This window comes from Meles meles, chromosome 5 (genome assembly GCF_922984935.1).
Source record: "Meles meles chromosome 5, mMelMel3.1 paternal haplotype, whole genome shotgun sequence".
Lineage (NCBI taxonomy): Eukaryota > Metazoa > Chordata > Mammalia > Carnivora > Mustelidae > Meles > Meles meles.
The window spans coordinates 72,986,971-73,008,161 of NC_060070.1; the positions used below are offsets into that span (position 1 = coordinate 72,986,971).

At 38.2% G+C, this 21,191-nt stretch overlaps 1 protein-coding gene across 2 annotated transcripts in view; it reads right to left on the reverse strand.

Annotated features, from left to right (window-relative positions):
* Positions 1–21,191, reverse strand: part of LAMA2 (laminin subunit alpha 2) — a 661,080-nt gene that overhangs the window by 37,548 nt on the left and 602,341 nt on the right. For both annotated transcript variants that reach the window (XM_046006188.1, XM_046006187.1), the window contains 5 exons: positions 15,374–15,512; positions 13,266–13,277; positions 10,345–10,465; positions 7,532–7,708; positions 3,878–4,026 (listed from right to left, as the gene is read on the reverse strand). In XM_046006188.1, the coding sequence (XP_045862144.1) occupies positions 3,878–4,026; positions 7,532–7,708; positions 10,345–10,465; positions 13,266–13,277; positions 15,374–15,512 (598 nt within the window). The remainder of the gene's footprint in view (positions 1–3,877; positions 4,027–7,531; positions 7,709–10,344; positions 10,466–13,265; positions 13,278–15,373; positions 15,513–21,191) is intronic.

Below are 21,191 nucleotides of genomic sequence, written 5' to 3' on the forward strand. Positions count from 1 at the left end.
TAGGTTTTAGAGAGGCAGAGGCCCTCATGGTTCTGATGTAGACTCTCTGATCCGGTTCTGCCCCCAGGACCATTACAGTGATCCTTTCTTACTAGATCACAGGGTGGAGATAGAGAATGAGAATGAGCTTTCGGAAGGAAGAGACTGGAATTAAGTATTAGTGTAGAAGCTTACTAACCATGTGACCTGGGCCAGTTATTTAATCTTGCTCAATCTCACTTCATTCATTTCTAAAATGAGGATAAAAATACCTACTTTAAGCCATGGAAAACATTAATTAAAGAATTGCACAGAAGCTATATTACTTAATAAAGGCATTGCTGGAAGACTATAGCTAAATCCTGCTTGTATTTTACATTCTAGGAGCATCAAACTAGATCATGCATTTAGTTCTTTTGTAAAGAGGAACATTATTAATGTGTCCATTATGATTCTGGTGTATTTCCTCTTTTTTAAGTATTCATTCTGTAACTCTTTACTGAGGACCTATTATATGCAAAAAGCACTATAAGAAACCATTACTGTTGGGGCACCTGGGTGGCTCAGTGGGTTAAGCCTCTGCCTTCGGCTCAGGTCATGATCCCAGAGAACTGGGATCAAGCCGGGCATCAGGCTCTCTGCTCAGCAGGGAGCCTGCTTCCTCCTCTCTCTCTGCCTGCCTCTCTGCCTACTTGTGATCTTTCTCTCTACCAAATTAAAAAAAAAAAAACAAAAACTAAAAAAAAAATTAAAAATAAAAAAAAAGAAACTTTACTATTAGTATTACGACAAGCTAGCTATATTTTCTTACAACTTCAACAGTTGATTCTTGGAGTTTCATAATTAAACATCTCATTACTAATACTCGGTTTCTTGTTTGTTTGAAATATGGGTCCAAGCGTTTGTTTTCAAATGACCACCAATTGAGTTATATACGTGCAAGAAGATATTAAGAGAAGTAGGTGCCCAGACATTTGTAATTGACATGAAGAACAAAGTCTGCAATCTTTTAAAAAAGCAAGATTTATTTGAGAGAGAGCATGCACATGAGTCTGTGTAAGTGTGCATAAAGGGGAGGAGCAGAGCAAGAGAGAAAGGGAAAGAATCACAAGCAGACTTCCCACTGAGCATGGAGTCTAACACGGAGCTCCATCTCATGACCTTGAGATCATGACTTGAGCTAAAATCAAGATTTAGATGCTTAACTGACTGAGCCACCCAAGGGCCCTTGTAATTTTATCTTGATTGAACATATTTTGGATGGTAAGAAATACTTGGGTTACAGTGTCCTAATCATGATCCCCATTCTGGAAATCCCAGATTATTCCTGAAATATTTGATCTAACTTTGTGGCTTTCAGCCTAATTCTGTACCTGTATGAAGAATGCTCTCATAGAGGCGAATACTTGCCTATGCATCTACTCCAGACTCATAGGGGTTAATGCTTTTGTCCTGTACCGGCCACTTAGGTGGAGTCAGGGTCAGAAGATCAGAAGAGTTAGAGGGCAAAATAGTTACAGAAAGCAGGGATCACTGGATTACCACAGAATTAGACATCAAAGTGACTTAAGTGAGATTTTTACAGAGGAAGGGGTAGAAAAGGAGAGACGGTGAGGGAGGGAGGGAGAGAGGGAGGGAAAAGAGAGGCAGAGGGAGAGAGAATAGCGCAAGAACAATCTTGAAAAGTTTGCCTCTATATTTGATAAAAATCCAATCATTTTATAAGGTGGTATTCAAATTACAGTCTTATCCAGAGCTTTAGGAAAAGAAGCGATAATTGACATTTATGATCTGAATAGTGTTGTGAGAAAGCAAGTATTTCCAAATTAACAAGAGTATCATAATCAACGCGAAATAATACAATCTTTGAGGTCACACAAAAGGGTAAGAGTAGATAGTTGGCGAGCACAGATGGAGGTGTTAAAAAAAAGTGTCTAGTGTTTGACACAGGGAGTGCCATAGAATAGGCATGGGCATTAAAAAACGTTTCTAGGTGAAGTTCTTAGGATTGTTAGCGATCTCTGGTTAATCAGTTAATTGAAGCACTTGCTTAAAGGATAGGTGATGATTGTGTTTTGACCTCAGAGTTTTGAACGAGACATTATGGTAGCAAATGTGTTCTTGCTTTGCCACGGAGTTCAGGGACTACCCACTAATATGTCCAATGCATTATCCTTTCATTAGCATCAAATGGCAAAACTGTTTGTTTATATGGTCAATTAACCGAATGACCAGTTTTCAGGGATGTACTATGCACCGGACTTAATCAAATAAAGGTTGGATTAATGGCCAACAGCTGTGAAGTTGGCATAATAAAATGCCCTTCCTGAAGAGACACCTGTTAAAAGGACACCTTAGCACAACATCATAATGCAGCGGGGGACGGCAGAATCCTTTCTCTGTAAAATAACGTTATTCTGGATGACTTTTTTTGTCAACCATATTTTTCAAATCTGCACTTGTTTGTCGAGATACTCTAAATTTCAAAGATGTTAAAAAGTCCTTCCGACAACGGGAAGGATTAATGTTTTGCAAAGAACCTGAAATCTAGTCTGGGAGACACGTAAAACAATAGTTTAGAGAGGTCGCTAAGATTCAAATGAGAAAATTCAGTCTGCATTCCTCCTCAGAGACCATGAACACAATATCTGGCTATTAGGTTAGAAAAAGTTCTTAGTTTGTCCAAACATCCATCCCTCATTTTTCTTAATCATGGTTTCTAAACATCTCACTTAGTAGACATTCTGCAAGAAAGCTTAGTATCAATTCAGCCCACCACCTAATGCTCTCTATAAAAAAAAAAAAAAAAAAAAAAAAAGGAGCCAAGGAAAGCTTTATCATTTACTTAGAAGATAAAACCTTCTTATTACTTATATAAACTGTTTTACACACAAGAGGATAATTAGAAAATATAGGTCTATATAGAATAGCATCTGCTCACTGAACTATTGCTACACATTCTTATGGCTGTTTTTAAAAAAATATCCTCTGTGTCTTGAGGTTTCTCACATTTGATTTCCAGGTCTTTTCTATGTCTTCAGTCTAATTAAATGGCTTGCTCAAGGTTTCGAGGGCTGAAGTCTCTGGGCTTCTGTTTTCCTTTTCTCTAACTGTCCCTCTAAATTAATTACCTGAGTTGCCATACAACATTTCTATGAAAATACAGACAACTTTCCCAATAAAAGAAATATTAAGTGCCCCAGAATTCTGGAGAAATGAGAGATCAGTTTATAATGCAGTTACTGCCAATTTTGCGACTCAGGGCTGGGAAGCAAGTGCTCTCTTGGCCCCTCAGAAAGGTAGACTCCGTACACCGGGGAGGTGGGACAGCAGCGGCCTGTTCCCGTCTTTCTCTGGGGCTCTGTTCCCTCCTGAAGCCACTCTGCAAGGACCCCAGCACCCGTTGGTCTGGGGGGGGGAGGGTGCAGGGATGAGGCATGCACTCAGTGGCTCTCAGAAGGTCCTGCAGCTGCCTGCCACACTCTGGCTCTGTGACAGGTTTCTAAGCAGCTGCCATAACTGCTTTGGAACCTGAACGAAACAGCAGCTGCCAAAGGCGGCCAGTTCCAGCTGAGCTCTTCTGTGGGCTTCACTCTGCGCATACCTTATTTGAGAGGAGAATATTTGAGAGGTGCGGAGGGAGGGATTTTTCTTATCTATAGCTTCAGAAGATGCAGTCGGTTTCTCCAAAGTGAGAGTGGAGAACGGCACAGAATAAAAACGTGAAGAGAATTCCTAGAGGCCAAGTTAAATGAGGTTCCCAGAGGTACAAAATGTCAAGAAGATGGCATTACGCTGCTCAACAGCTCTGCCATGCACAGTATGACTACACATGCAAAGGTCCAGAGAGTCCTATGAGCAGGGGAGTGGATGGGAAGTTGTCTAGAGCTGTTGTTACCCTTTCGTTCTCTCCACATGAATGGAATGTTCTCTCCCGTCGTGAAACAGACTCGGCTCGGGTTTGATGACAATTTTCCTCATGGTTCGCGTCCCTGTGGAGAGATGCACTTCCAGACGACTCTTGTTCAGGAATATTGCGTAATAGGCCTGCAAGAGCAAGGGGTCATGGAAGGTTAAGGACAGGTGTCAACCGGGACAGCCTTACAGGTTCCCAGACAGAACTGTAGATTCCTTGGCTTGGAGATCTTACCTGGGACCTTAAGACCCAATTTTCTTAGAGCTGGAAATAGCTTTTGAGTCATCGACCATTTTTACTTGTTAGAGGATGTAGAATGCAGATGTGTGATACAGAGGTCTCTGCAAAGCGGATCTGCCACGCTGCAGGTAACGGCTGTGCTTGCACGGGGGTCTCTAACTCACCAAACCCACTGGAAACAAAGGGTGTCAATACCTCCTCTCTGCCTTATATTCGCAAGCGGACACCTCGTGTCCGGACCTTGGATCTGACTTCCCATCTCGTGGCATTCTGAGTATTTAGACTTCAATTTGTTCTCAGAGCTGGTTGAATAGATTGCTATCACCCACGTGTAACCTGTCTCCCACACTTAGAGAGAAGGAAGACAATTTTTCATCCACAAACATGACTGCTTTCCTCTTGCTACCGTTACTATAGCAACCAGGATGGTTTCGAGATCAGATTATGAACCCCAGGGAGCCTGAATGCAGTCCTCATTCCCAAAGCTGAAGCCACGCATGCTCCCTTTCTTGTGGAGCAGGAGGGCACATGCTGCACAATGATCTCTCCGTCCTCCCTGGGTCACCTGAGCTGGTGGAGACCGTTTCAGTCAAACATCAGAATGTTATCAATGACTTACTGAATCATCTAGGCAGCTGTGTGTCCAACACAGAAGGTCCAGAGGATCTGGACTAGTGCTCACCGTCCACCAAAGGGGCAACTAACTGCAAACTACTCACTCCATTAAAATTTGCTGGGCTGGACTGATTGTTCAAGATAATGAACTTCTTAGGCAGAACAGTCACAAATAACCCTATGGGATCAAAACGTTAGCTTTGGAAAAGCAAATAAGTCAATGTAACCAGCATTGGTTCTACAACTATTAACACTATTTAACACTGTTTCCTCTTTTAAATAGCATTGACTCTGAGATTTAAAAAAAAAAAAAAAGAATATTTATTATCATTAAAATGTCAAAACATGAATGTATTATTTCCAATTTGCTTCGCATTACAGTACTTAATATTTTCTTTTTAATTGTTTTAATGGGTCTATTTTAAGACCAATCCTGAAAGCTGGTGATTTAAGTCCATTTTCTTAGTGTCCAGGAGGAGAAATTTGGAGATAGTAGGTGGTGCTTAACCATCTGACAATGACCTAGGAAACACATATCCTTTAGTGAAAATCTACTTCAGAATGTTTGATCTGGTCCTTTTATTTATAACTAGCTTCTCATTTATAATAGTGAGAAAATAATTTTATTTTTCAGGATTTAAAGAGAAGGCATTTAAGAGGAAGTTTAAATATTATGTGTATTCAGTGCTTATTACGTATATTAAGAAATGAGAGAAAATAACACTTTTTCCTCCCTCTCTACTTTAAAGGATATTATTATGACTATTTGATAATTCCTCAAAATATAAGAGACATACATGTAAATCATGAAGCCATGTTCACAACTGTACAATTAAATGAATACCAGTAAAAAACTATATCCAATTTAAGAAACAACCCATTGCATCTCCTGTGAGTTTCCTCTCAAAACCATCCCCCAACTTCACCATCTCAGCAGTAACCACTAACATGGATTTTATGTTTATCATTCCCTTATTTTTTAAAAGTTGTTTTTGAAAACTCACATATATATCTGTGAACAATATGTTGTTTAGTGTTACTTTTTTAGAAGATTGTAAGTAATCTCTACACTCAAAGTGGGGCTCAAATTTACAATCCTGAGATTAAGAGTCACATGCTCTACTGACTGAGCCAGCCAATAGCACCTGTTTGGTGTTACTTGTATTAGAAGTCTATAAAAACGGCATCATATAGTGGGTAGTACATTTTTTTTCATTTCTCTTCAATTTCTAATATTCATCCATGTTGTTATATTGGGTTGTTTACTTGTTTGTTTTAAATGGAATGAGTATTAATTAACTATTATGAGTATTAGTATATGAGTATTAATTAAAAGGAATGAGTATTAATTTTTGCCAAATAGTTTTTTTAACCATCTATTGAGAGGTTTATATAGTTTTTAGATTTTCTGATAATGAAATACTCTTTATTCCTGAGATAACCCAAGTTACTTGTGGTTATACATCTTTGAAATTTATTTTGTTTCGTTTTTATTTTGGGGGGGAAGATAGTAAGATTTATTATATAATACTTTGGATAACATGGTTTTGAACTGTGAGGACCCACTTATATGTGGATTTTTTTTTAGATAAATATAGTATGGTATTGTAAATGTATTTCTCTTTTTTATGATGCTAATAACATTTTTTCCCTTGCGCTTACTTTTAGAGTACAGTGTACAATACAGTATATAATAAATATAACATAAAAAATATATGTTACTCTAGTGAGTATATTATGGGCAAGGCTTCCAGTCAATGGGAGGCTCTTTGCGATTAAGTCACTGGGGAGTCAAGAGTTATATGTGGATTTTTGACCAAGTGAGGGGGTTGTTGTCCCTAATTCCCACATTGTTCAAGGGTCAACCATATTACTGACTACTCAGTTTTAAAGGATAAATGTGATTTTTAAAACACATAAAATCACAAGCAACACAGCCTGGTTTATAAGGATGCATGCATATTTAAGAACATATTTGTAAAGCGTTCTATTCTTTGGTAATGGCAGCCTAGATAATTCCTATGAACTCTTTCACTGAGAAAAACAAGATTAAATGGAATAACACATATACTTAAAAGAAAACATAAGATCGAAAGTGCTGGAGGGATATCAAGGCAGTAAAGAGTTATGATGCCTAAGAGATCGCTTTTAACAGAACCAAATGGCTATGGGGTATGAAAATCGAAGTTCATACCTTACTCTGTGGGCTTTCTCTTCAGGTCATGAGTGAACCTGAGCCTAGGCTACTGTCTCTGCTTGTGTGGGCTGGGCTCTATTTGCCTTCTCCTACCCCAAGTCCATTTTCTCTGTGTCCAGAGAGGCTGGAGTGGGTCAGACTTCAATAGACTGCATCACATTGGCTAGCAAAACTGAGATAACCCTTTATCCTAGGGGATAGGATCCTAGAAGGATCCTAGAAGGAATTCAAATTTGAATTTAAGGGACCTTAGTAGGATATCTACAGATGCAGTAAGTAATTAGACTCTGAGACAAGAGAAGAGTATTAAAATCTGAATATATTTTAAGCTTTCTCTCCTTAAATATGCATATGCTAAGCCCATATGAAATATAGGTGCAAATACAAGTATCTACACACCTAGAGCTGACCAACAAGGAAAATCCTCATGGAGAGAACAGCCGTCAAAAAGACGAGATAAACGACACAAATCTAAAAATACCAAGGCCATTTATACAACCTAAATGTCTCACCAGACTCCTTATAAAATAACTGTTTTATATAAGTACTAGGGAAAATGCAACATCAACGAGGTCTGAGGGTACCTGTCCAGTTTGCCTTCTTTTCCTCCGAGGTTGTACTGGCGTCCCTCCGCTTCCCAAGAGAATGATCCCAGACTCATTCTTGGTGCTGAAGGACAGGTTGATTTCTGTCCCTACGTCAATGGGCACAGGGGGCAGCTCAACGAAACCAGGCTTGGGGAAGCTGACTGTGTAAACATTCTGTGGGTAAAAGGGATAAACAGAAGATAAGGTTAGAAATGAAAATTTAATTTAATTCTCTGTCTCAATTACCCTCCTCCAGGCATTCAGTGTCACCATGAAATACATTGTTTGGGAAAGTATGAAACTCACAGTTACATGGAGAGATGGGAGCAACTGAAAACATACTTCCAGGTGTAACTGAACTTTCTGAGCAGATTGGGTTGCAATAGAAATTCTGGTCTCTGTTTTTTTTGTTGTTGTTGTTGTTGTTGTTTTGTTTTAGGATTTATTTATTTGAGAGAGTGCAAGCAAGCAGGGGAAGGGCAGAGGGAGAGGGAGAAAATCCTCAAGCAGGCTTCCCACTGAGCACAGAGCCCAATATGTGGCTCCATCCCAGGACCCTGAGATCATGACCTGGACGCTCAACCCACTGAGCCACCCAGGTGCCCCAGATCTCTGCTTTTATTTGAGCACTTTTGATTTAAAATACAAACAATTGTCACTGACAGACAACATTTTCTTTTGGTCTAAATCTATCTTTCTAAATCTCTGTGGAAAACACTCTCATAATTCCTTGGATACCATCAATCAACTTATTGTTTATGGAGAGAAAGCAAAAATCACCCCATCTTGAAGCTGTGCAGAAGCATATAGCCTTTTTCTTTTTTTTTTAAAGATTTTATTTATTTATTTGACAGAGAGAGATCACAAGTAGGCAGAGAGGCAGGCAGAGAGAGAGGGGGAAGCAGGCTCCCTGCTAAGCAGAGAGCCTGATGCGGGGCTCGATCCCAGGACCCTGAGATCATGACCTGAGCCGAAGGCAGAGGCTTTAACCCACTGAGCCACCCAGGCGCCCAAGCATATAGCTTTTATCATTCATTCATTCATCTGTCATTACGCACACATTCATTCATTTATTTTTCATAACCTTGCTCTCTTATCCTCTCTTCCCTTCCATATTTAAACGGAATCCTGACAGGCACATTCTTTGGTAAGTTCTTTCTTTCACTGCATATGTAGTAGATATCTCTCTCAGAAAACAGATCTTCTCATCACATTTAATGGCAGGAGGACATTCCATCACAGGAATGCGCTAGGATTTAGTTAAGCAAGCCCATGTTGCTGGGCATTTTGAGGGCTTCAAATGCTCATTTTAAAAGTCCTGGATTTTGCTGGAGTAAAAGCAAGGCCTCCTCTAACAGAGGACATTTCCCCCCCACAGTCTCTCAGGCCCAGTTAAGTGACATAAGTGCTGTAAAATGTATCATCTATTTTCTTTTCCAATTTTCAAATCATTAGACTTTTGGATAGTTTAAATAAAACTACTGTGCAGACTTTTCAATATTTATCCACATCATTTCTGCCTTATATTTCAGTTGTAAAATAATTCCTGGTGACTGAAAAGTGCCTTTACAGAATTATCATTTTCACACATGCAGGCTATTCATTTTCGGGACAGTTTTCCATCCTCCTGCATATATCTTTTGAACATGGATAAAAGTTAGGCTTCAGAAGATTACAAGTCTCGGTAAAACTTTCTTAAAGAAGCCGGCGTGGATCCTTAGTTTCAGTTCTGTATTTCCCTATTTCTTATCCCCAAGCTTCTCACGGTGGATCTCTATGGCTGATTCTAGATTGAAGATTCTAACTATGAAGACCCTGAATGTTCAGTTTCAGTCTTTAACCCTCATGTCTCAGGGATGGATTCACTTTTTCTTTCTCCTCATTCTCCCTTCATTTCCCTGCATTCTATAACCATGCCTTAAAATAATTCCAGTTGGAGAAAACACTAAAATGAATAGTTCTGTCATATCAGGGTAATGTAAAATGTATAAACATGATATATTTAACATTAAAAAAACCCCAAACTTACTACTTTTAGGATGCCCATAAACTTCTTCCTAATATTTCCTGATGACTGTTGGCTCTTGCTTATGGACATTTTAAGAGAGTGGAACTGGACCTGTGTTTCTCTCTCTTGTGAGTCAGCCCCCAGTGAAGAGTCAGGGCAGAAGAATTAAATGGAACTCGGGAGCTGCTTCAGCAACAAAGAAAAGTTACTGAAGATACCTGACAGCAGGGAACTTTGCGGTCCTGTCAAAGATGTTCTTTGTAGATCATTCCTAATCCGTACCATTTTCAAAGAAAAGGAGGTTTGACTTTCAAACTATAGACAAGATGTTATGCACTAATATTTATGGTGTAAATGGCTACTTGTTATTTGTGTGACGCGGGTGTGGAATGTGGAAAAACTGTGGAAAAAAATTTGAGGTCGCTAATAAAGCTACATGGAAGCCACAAAGATAAAATCAATCTGAAAGAGATGACAGAAATGAGGAAAAAGGAAAAGTAATATTGGAAATGAAGAGAGAACCAGAAGAGAGATTAAATTAAAAATGCAGGCTATGAAGTATTACACATGTGGGAAATTGGTTCACAATATTGGGTCTTTATCACACCATTTCCTACGTTTATGTGATTTTGGTAATTTATAGAAGTGCTTCAATCTTGCTTTGTTATTTAAGCATAGCTAAGACTAGGGTTGGTAGGAATTTAAAATATATTAACAAGGGACTGCTCCCTGTAAGAGCACCAAAACTAAGTAGATGAAATCAGAGACAAAAGTGTTAGGAAGCCATTAAAAACAAACTAACCTCTAGTGAACATCCTTTGGTAACACCAACGTAATCAGGGCTACTGAGTATATTATATGGAGTTCTTGAAATTTCAATATCCTTGAGACAGCCAGAATATTTCTTCAAATTTACTTCTGGTCTGTTGAAAAGTTACATGAAAAACAAAAGTAACATCATGAGGGAAATGGCAGTACAGTGTTTGTGACTATGGGACAAAAGCCATAGAGAGCAAACGGCCACACGGGAGACACACATATCTCGAATCATGCACATGTGCCCAGCAAACTGGGCTTCTGTTATGTATTGGTTAGATTAAGGGCATGTTACCCCCATCCTGCAGAAAGAATCTTTATGTAGTTCTTCCTGCTCTCTTTTAAATAATCTCAGCACAGCATTTAAATTCAAGGTACAGGAATTAATGGATTTCTTAAATGTTTCATATGCGTAATGAAATGTATTTTTTTTTTTTTTGGTACCAAGGAGTAGACAATTGTGTAGGCAGCATAATAAAACTACATACCAAAAAAGTTTAAAAAAAATACAAAAAACAAAACCTCGCTCAAAATTTAGGGGAAAAAATCTGGACTCATTTATTTTGAGAAGAAAATATTTTTATCATTCAGACTTTTTTAGGGGGACAAGGAGCAGCTGCAGATTAAGATAATATTGTATTTATCTTTAAAGCTTTTAACTAAAACAAAGCCTAGGAAACATTCTTTGGGATTAAATCGTCCAGAAAAATACTTCAATGTTGGATTTACAGATTGAACCCAAAGTCCTTGTTTTATAGAAGTGCAATAACAAAATGAAGCGACCAAAGGTACAGAACATATATTTTTCCCAATAAGATTGAAAATGGCTTCAATACCCAAATCACATTTGAGAGTTTTCTTTTTATTCTTTACTCCTTAGGAAAAGACAAACACACTAGCACCCAGTAAGTGCTCAATAAACAGTAGCTAGGATAATGTCAGTGATGATAATTCTTTGGCTAGTTGAGAGTAGTCCTGTCCAAGAGAACTTTCTGTGGAGATGGAAATATTCTCTTCTGCATTCTCCAAATTAGTAGTTACTAGTCACATGTGGTTATTGGCACTTGAAATGAAGCTTATGCCAGTGAGAAGCTGAACACTGTTATTTAATTGTATTTAATTGAAACTGAACACTGTGGCTAATGGCTACCCTATTGAATAACAGTACAGGTCTATTGGGTTAAAAATAATACATTTTTTTTCCTGTTAAGAAGCATCTGTAAAACCTGTCCAACCAACATCAAGATAATTATTTGGATAATGATTTATTCTCTCCACATGGTCCCATGATGCCAGGATTCCCTTTTTTGCCTCGATATAGAACACAGGGCAAGAAGAAAAACAGGTGGGAAAGGAACTCAGACCCTGGCAAGTGTAGCAGGTGATTTATGTCAAGCCAGGTATCTGTTCTGCTACTTTTTTTTCTCTGTCTCTGGAACTGCTTCATTTTCTTTGATCATTTCCCTTTATTCCCAAGGTCTTCTCCTGTTCAGTCAGTCGGTTGTTATGAAGAACATGCCCAGCTGGAGGGTGAGTGAGGATGTTGCTTAGAATCTTATTTATAAAGTGAAAGGAATGGGTGAATTTCATTCCAAGTGTTCATTCTTCTCTAGAGGATGAGCAATTTATCACCATTTTTCCAGAGGTCTTATCAATAAAGTAAGTCACTTCTCAAAGTTCTGTACTCCACTGTTTTATGGACATACAAGGAACTGTTTCAAAACATGATGATTTAGTGTCTCGCTGCTAGGAAAAGCACGGGGGATAAGCAATCACATACGGAGATCAGCCTCCTAATGGTAACCACAGGCCTCTGTTTCCTCTGTTTGCCTCAAAGGCAGCATTACAAAGCGACACAGTGTCACTCCAGAGTTTTATATTCTTCCGCTGAAAGCCAGCCTTTGCCTGGGAGCCATCTCAGCAAACAGCATGACTGGGCTCATTGATATGTGGTGATAGAACAACTTGGATTATTTTTTTAACATATATATATTTTCATTTCTGAATATTCTATATTCTGGTACTAGAAGTCTGGCCTTTGCTTGAAAAGTTTCTTGGATAAGTTCAGTTGTATTAGCTCCTTTCCAGAAGGATGACATGGTTTAGGCTCTGAAATACCAAAGCACCAGGCTCTAGCCAGAGTGTGCCAGCCCTGCACATCTCCGGGGTTTGATCAGCTGCTTACAGAGGCCCGCTGCTCATAGCTTTCATGCTACTGCTTAGCTGCAAACAGGAATTACAATGCTCCTGGGAAGCTGGGAGGCCTGTCCACAAATCTCTTCACCATTAAGGCAAACACTTGTTTTAGGCACAGTAGTTCCAGAGGTTCCTTTTTATCTGACTTCATAGCTAATTCTAAATAAACACCATGATAGATAGCAGCTTTGCAAAGTGATGCAAGGGCCCTGTAAACGTGTGCATATTTGCAGGCTGGCAAAAAGCAGCAAGGCAGTGGTGAGCATTTGGGAGCACAGGCTGGTAGTTCAGCAGAAAGCATGGGGCTACAGAGATCGGGGTCCAGGATTCAACCCATCAGGCCACTTTGTTCTGTTCCACGGAACTACGCTGTGCCCCTAAACCTGACCAGCTGCCCTTTGCATGTGTGCTCCTGCGTATCGGTGCCAGGGGGCACTGTGCGCGGGCCACTGAGAAAAGCAGAGCGAATCTGTCCTGGTGGCTGTGGCTGGTGAAACAAGTGAAATTGCAGCCCAGTTGGTGGTGGGTGAGCAGCAGCATCTTTGTAAGTAAAGGACAGCATGAGAACTCTCAGAATGCATTACTTGCTCATGAAATGTACTAAGAATGAAGCTGCACAGGTGCTGCTCTTCTTCTCCACGGCTTTGATCTAAGAAGCCACATTCACCCAACCCATGCACTTGAGGAAGGCATGCATAATTTAAATTTTACCTTGCTTTCATACTAGGTCAAAGGGGAGAGAAAAACAAAACAAAACACAATTTAATCATAATTGCATTTTTGTTTAGTAAAACAATAAACTTTAATCAACAGTCTTCTTAAAAAGTATCTCACAGGGATCTTAAAAGGGAATGTACCAAAACCAATAGAACAGAAGATAGACATACGCCCTTGATCACAGTGAAATGAGAGTCCAATGACCATTATCCATACTATTCTCGTGGGAAAATTTTCATTTTGAAAAACACTAATTTTAATTTTCATTTTGAAAAACACTAATTTTAATCTAGTTTATGAATGAGAAAATGCACACGTTGCTATGCCTAGTATTCATGAGTAGCTGATAAGCATTGCCTCTCAAGGAGCTTGAATGTAATAGATGTAAAAATTATTTCTGTTTACCTCATCTTTTGAACTTCACCATATTAAGATCCTGTTGTGGGCAAAATAACAGCAATCTATGAATGCGTGGCTCTCTGCTTAATCACAGATATATGTTGTAAAGATTCTATTGGAATAATGCGCCATGCCAAAGAAATATTATAAAATGCTGAACTGTGCAAGTAAAAACATCTTAGTGCCAGACTCATTAGATATGTAGTCTGAAAACTAATACATAAACCCACCTCCACGTAGTCAACATATACACCTTCATAGATAATTCCTAAATATCACCTTATGGTAATTAAAACCAAGTCATCACTAGAATACATAAAGCAATACCTTGATAGCCTTATTTTGGCTATATTTAATTCACTTATAGGGAATTTACTTAATGATCTTGCAAAATAGATCTTAGACTTAAGGAACTGTTGGATCCCTCTGATGGACACAGAATAGATATTCAACAAACACTTGTTGAGTGAATACATAGATTTTTGAGCAATCACTACCTCACTATTCAAATATATTTGCTCTGCAATGATTTTTCTGACCAGACACTTTAAGTTTACATTCCTAGTACGTGTGGATGAATGTGGAATCAGTGTATCTACCTCATGAAGTTTATTAATGTAAACCCTGGAAAGACTGGTAATTAGTTGCCTGGTCTTTGAGTTTAGGGACAGGGAGAAGAGTAAAACTGTTTGTATGCTAGCTGTCATAAAATGAGGCTAAAATTCCTCTGCTCATTTGGAAAATAGGAGAACCACCAAGTATGCTAGCTGTCATAAAATGAGGCTAAAATTCCTCCGCTCATTTGGAAAATACTTTTCAATTATTACGACATTCCCTCCAATTGTGGTGTGTCTTTTTAGAGTAGAAACACCAAGATAGGACTTTTATAACCACTAAAAACAAACTAAACTAAAACTTAAAACATGGTAGTCTGTATTTGCAGCAAACTCTTACAGTTTAGTCAAATCAATTCATTCCATTCTAATTAAATTCAATTAACATTTATTGAGCATCAAGTGCTTTATAACTTTTATTTCTTATGAGATGTTTTACAACAAGCTGTAAATTAATTAAATACCATACGAAATATTTTCTGAGATTTTTTGGTTACTTACATTTATTTTTTGAATTAAACTTTGAATTAATTTTATCTCCCCATCCTGCTATCTATAAAACATATGTGAAATTTAAAAAAAACTGTTGGCATGGGTGTAAGAATACCTAATATAGCTTTAGCATTAGATATATGGGAAAGTTCCAACATACCACTAGTATGCTAATGCTTAGCAATAAATAGGTTATACTCACAGTATCCTGGAACACTGACTGATTTTTAGAACACTAAGTAGTGTCAGTGTGCCATTACCTCCAGCGACTGTGCAAGGAGAACGACAATTACAAGATGCACATTCAACTCTAGTTTCCACCTTTAATTACTTTTATAATTCTTTTCATCAGGTGACTATGAGGCAAACAGTGATTTCCATCCATCTCTTCAACAAAGATATCAAATTAATCCTTGGGTTTCTAAATCCTGGTGTTGTTCTAACATGTAACATGTATTGTTTTTTTTTTTTAATTAAGCCTTTCTGCAACTAAAGGTTATGTGACATTCCTGTTGTAATTAAACTTCAGAACTCTAGTGAGCAGAGTGGCCATTTAATTAAAACTTAATCCTGAGCTCTAAATATACACTAAATTACCTCAAGTTTCTCAGTGTTGGCAGACCACCAAAATATATTTTGTCATCTGCTTTCAAGTCAAGACCAAAGTTGTTTCCAGAAGATGAAGTTGCTATGTTCTCCTCCTGGTTAGAATCTATATCTACAATTGATATGTTGGCTGTAAAGGAAAGAAAATGCTTACTTGAGAAAGACCAACCACATCTGTATCATCACTGTTATTTCAAGATAAATTTACTTTCATTCTCAAATTGACATGGATGTTTTCAAGCATCTGTACTACATACATCTGTTTAATAGCTGCAGAAACAATGACATTGATAAAACAAATTATTAAACTAGCCACAAAAAGGGCATAAAAATAACAGCCAGGCAAGGGAAAGAAGAGAGGCATTTCCTTGTTTAAACTGTTTTGTTCAGAAAGCAGAAAGGAACCCCTTAGCTCATTGATTTTCTCCCCTTCATTTTTAAGAGTCGGGCTTGGCTCTTTCTGAACTATGTGCTTTCTCAGCATAATATTTGCTTAGGCCCAGCCTTTAACTGCTTTATATATTTTGGACCCTCGATGAATATTGAGGCATCAGTTCATTAATGTGACAGATTTGGTCTCTAAATCTTTGCCTGGTATTGGATCTGAATTAGCAAGGGTCTGAAAATGGCTATTTGAACCAATGGTTTATGAGGGTATTTCTAAATGTTTATTCTTTGGAACACTAGATTCCTGGATGTTCCTGGTTCAAATAAATATGACAAACATTGGGTTAGGCAAAATTAAGTATGTATTTTAATTTTAAGACTACCCAGATCTTTCAACATACCAATATTGAATGTAATGCTCCAATAGGGGGATATAGAGCAACAAGTATTTCCCAAATTTATTTGACCATGGAGCATTATTTTTTTCCTTAATTAACACATCATCTTTTAGAATCGTGTTCTTTGAAAAACAAAGAAAAATATCAAACTCTAAAATTCCACTGTAATCTGTAGAAAGTATCTTTAATAAAATCAAGCATAATTATCTTATTAGTAAATGACCAAAATAAAATACCAAACCAATGAATACCTCAAATCTTCAAGGTAGAGCTTTGTAAAAACAAACAACAAAAAAAGTTGTTAAATAATTGTTCAATTAAAAAATACTTAGCAAGTCAAGATTTAAAAATTCAATTACTTTAATACATATATTAATTTTATATGCACATGTTTTTGACCAGACCAGTGGCTAAAATTAAACAAAATTATAAAACCATTTTTAAGACTTTTTCAACATATTCCTTTTTATCCAGATCAGCAAAGAAATTTTCATATGGAGCTGTTGAGTGGAACGTGAAAATAGCTTCTTTCTACAGATATGGTGCATATTTTAATGGTGTCTGTGAAAATGAGATTCTGCTCTCTATCACAGGCAAGCCAGTAAGTGGAGGTAGTTTTCCCCCTTATCCCTGAGTGAATATATGCATTTTTAGAAACCATTCTAGGAAAAACTGATTAAAGAGTAGAAATACCTTGAAACTCACTGGCCCAAGTGTTAGCTCCAGCAGAGAGACATGGGATGGCATATTTTTACTGAGTTAAAGGAAGGACTTTTTTCTCTCCTTCGAGAGCGATAGCAACAAAGTGGGTTCTGCTGTGAAATGCTAACAGTTGCTCTTATTTCCTTCCCTGTTTCTTCCCCTTACAGAATAGCTGTTCACATAAAATTTCAGAGTTGACGAGTTCAGACATCATTTATGGGTAAGCAGGGAAATAAGGGTTTTATTAAATACTAGACAAAGAGTAGGATCTTAGCAAGTATTTTATAATCAGTGCTGAGTTATTTTAAGTGAATTGTTACTTTGGTAATTCCTTTCTTTCTCTCAGCTCAGTGAAAATTGAATGATCGTTCTCCATCTTGTGTCCATATTGGTGCACTTGAGGGATACGGCGCACTCCGCGTGACGGCTGTGGACCTACTAACTGACTCTCCGGGAAGATGCCCAATGCCCCCTGATGGAATGTTTCTGAATTTCCAGGGACAGTGCTTCTATAACGCAGTGGAGAACAACTCATATAAAACAACCAACCTGGGCACCAAAAGGAGGAAGGTTCACATGGCTGGAGGCTTATTTGAATTCCTATCCTACTGCTCCGAGCAATCTAATCTTGCTCAAATCTGCAGGGACCTCCCCACATCCAAACCCAGTGGGGTCTTTTGGTCTTTATCTTCATCCTTGTCTATGCAGTATTTGATGTTGTTCACATTTCCTTCCTTCTAGGAAATATCCTCTTTTGGCTTCCATAATGCCAGGTTCTCTGGCTTCTTGTACCTTTCCAGCCTCATTCTCAATTTCCTTCTCTGTGACTTATGTCCTTAAACACTTCTAAAGTGTTCTGTTCTCTAATGTGTCTTCATTTGGCCACTTGTCGGGTTTTAGCCATCCAGATAACCTCCAGTTTATATCTACTTACTATATGTTGTCATTTCAGAAATATTTATGCCTGGACCTGACTTTTGCCTAGAAACCCACATTCAACAGATGAGACAGCATCATCTGTATACCTTCTCAGTACTACAAACTAAACATACTCTAAGTCAAAATGATTATCTTTCTACTCCTGAATTCATATGATTTATTTGGTGACAATATGACACCCACTCAGACTCCTACATTAGAGACTCCTCCCACCTGTCCCCTCACCATTCCACATTTAATCAGACAACAGCCCTAATTTCATCTCCTAACTAACGGATATCTACCCTATTTTTAAAAGGTTTTACCAAACTGTGATTGACATAGTATAAGTTGCTTATGTTTAATGTATACAATTTAACAAATTTTTAGATATGTATACATCCATGAGACCATCACCATATCAAAATACTAAACCTATGCATCATCCCAAAAGTCTTCTAATGCCTCTTTGTCATCCCTCCTTCCTGTGCCTCCCTACATAACCTCATCCTCTGTAGTTTCTATCTGCTTTCTGTGACTCTTGGTTCATTTATGTTTTCTATATACTTGACATAAATGTATTCCTTTATGTCTGCCTTCTTTGGCTAAGATTTTTTTTGATAGTCATCCATTTTGTGTGAATATTAAGAGCTCATTAATTTTTATTGCTTAATAGTATTTCATTGTGACAACATACAATCTATCTACTAACCTGTTAATTGATGTTTTAGTTATTTGTTTTTTTGAATGTCACGAATAAAGACGCTGTGGACATCCTGGTACAAATCTTTGTATGGATATATGCTTCATGTGTCTTGGGTGAATGCTTACGAGTGGAATGGCTGGTTCATACATATATTTAACCTATTAAGAAACTGCTAACCTGGGACGCCTGGGTGGCTCAGTGGGTTAAGCCGCTGCCTTCGGCTCGGGTCATGATCCCAGGGTCCTGGGATCGAGTCCCGCATGGTCTCCTTGCTCGGCAGGGAGCCTGCTTCTCTCTCCACCTCTGCCTGCCTGTGTGCGCTCTCTCTCTCTCTCTCTCTCTCCTTCTCTCTGACAAATAAATAAAATTAAAAAAAAAAAAAAGAAAAGAAACTGCTAACCTATTTTCCAGTGTGACTATACATTTTCCATTCTCATCAGCAGAGTGTAAGAATTCCATTTGCTCCATATCCTTGCCAGCCCTGGGTATGTTCAGTCTTTTTAACTGTTGGCATTCTAGTAACTGTATAGTGGTATCACCTTGTGGATTTATTTTGCCTTTCCCTAGTGTCAAAGCCCATTATAACTCTTACTTCAAGCCATCATTCTTCTCCTGCTTGGACTATTCTTGAACCTAACTGGTCAATCTGCCTTCGGTTTGATCTTCTGAAAATTTAGCTTCCTCATTTCTCCTTTCTCTGATTATTTCTTTACAGCCTCCTTTGCGGGATCTACCTTTACTATACCCCTTCAATACTGCTGTTTGTTGCAGGGCTTTGGATCACCTCACTCTAGAAATGACTGCTTGGTTTTTCTCAGCCCTATCCAGCTCGAACTACTAATGGCATGATAATGATTCTGAACTGTCCATCTCTCCTACAGTTCTGCTAAACCTCAGGTACACACAACTGATCACCTGTCAATTACACAGCTTGCCTACGCTGCTGAAGACATTAAGGGTGCTTTACTACAATATGTCCAAAATAGAACTCAGCATCTTTTCCAGAATACATATTCTATTCTTTTTTATTTTTAATACCATGTGACTACACTAAAATATTTTTGTTCTTTAAAGAAAGGAATTATTCTTGACATCCCCATTTAAAACATTTGTCCTTCACACTGAATATATCACAAATCTCCTTGATTGTAAAATGCTTAATATCTTTCAATTCTACTCTTTACTCTCCATTCTCATGGTTTCCTTCTCCTCACTCTTCACTTGGTTTACTATAGACTTCAGTAGCCCTTGAAATTGTCATAAATCTACCCTCCAAGGTTTTCTAAGGAAACTTGACTAAAGCACAAATCTGATCTTGTCACATCCTTGATTAAAACTCTTAGTAGTTCCCTACAGCTTTCAGGATAACGTTGAAACTTATTAGCTTAGTTCACAACACCCCTTATGAACTGGCCTCTATTATCTCTAGCCTTATCCAATAATTCTTTTGCCAACATTCATCCTGTTAGGCTATGGATTTACCTGTATTAACTATAGAGGCCAGGGGCAGGCTACCCCAAGAAGGACCACTCTGACATGAAGATTATTTTGAGTTAAAAACCAATCAAAACCATTTGCAATGACATGGATGGAGAGAAGATTATACTTAAGCTAAATGAGTCTGTCAGAGAAAGACAAATACCATATGATTTCACTCATATGTGGAATTCAAGAAACAAATGAACATGGCAGGGAGAGGGAAAGACACAAACCAAGAAACAGACTCTTAACTATAGAGAACAATCTGATGGTTACTAGACGGGAAGTGGTGGGGGGATGGGTTAAATAAGTGATGGGTATTAAGGAGGGCACTTGCTGTGATGAGCCCTAGGGTATTGATGTAAGTGATGAATCACTAAGTTCTACACCTGAAACTAATAAATATAAATAACTGTATGTTAACTAGCTGGAATTTAAACAAAATCTTGGAAGGAAGAAAAAGCCATCAAAACCCAGTATTGGGTATGGAAAGAACCTAGATGTGCATCAACAGATGAATGGATAAAGAAGATGTGGTATATATACAATGGAATATTATGCAGCCATCAAAAGAAATGAAATCTTGCCATTTGTGACGACGTGGATGAACTAGAGGGTATTATGTTTAGTGAAATTAGTCAATCAGAGAAAGACAATTATCATATGATCTCCCTGGTATGAGGAAGTTGAGAGACAATGTGGTGGGGTTTGGGGGGTAGGAAAGGAATAAATGAGACAAGATGGGATCGGGAGGGAAACAAACCATAAGAGACTCTTAATCTCACAAAACAAACTGAGGGCTGCCAGGGGGTAGGGGGGTAGGGAGAGGGTGGTTGGGTTATGGACATTGGGGAGGGTATATGCTATGGTGAGTGATGTGAAGTGTGTAAACCTGGCGACTCACAGATCTGTACCACTGGGGCTAATAATATGTTATATGTTAATAAAAAATTAAAAAATTATAAAATAAACAAACAAACAAAAAACCCCCAGTAGGCGCCTGGGTGGCTCAGTGGGTTAAAGCCTCTGCCTTTCGCTCAGGTCATGATCCCAGGGTCCTGGGATCGAGCCCCGCATCGGGCTCTCTGCTTGGCGGGGAGCCTGCTTCCTCCTCTCTCTCTCTCTGCCTGCCTCTCTGCCTACTTGTGATCTCTATCTGTCAAATAAATAAATAAAATCTTAAAAAAAAAAAAAAAAACAAAAACAAAAAAAAAAAAAC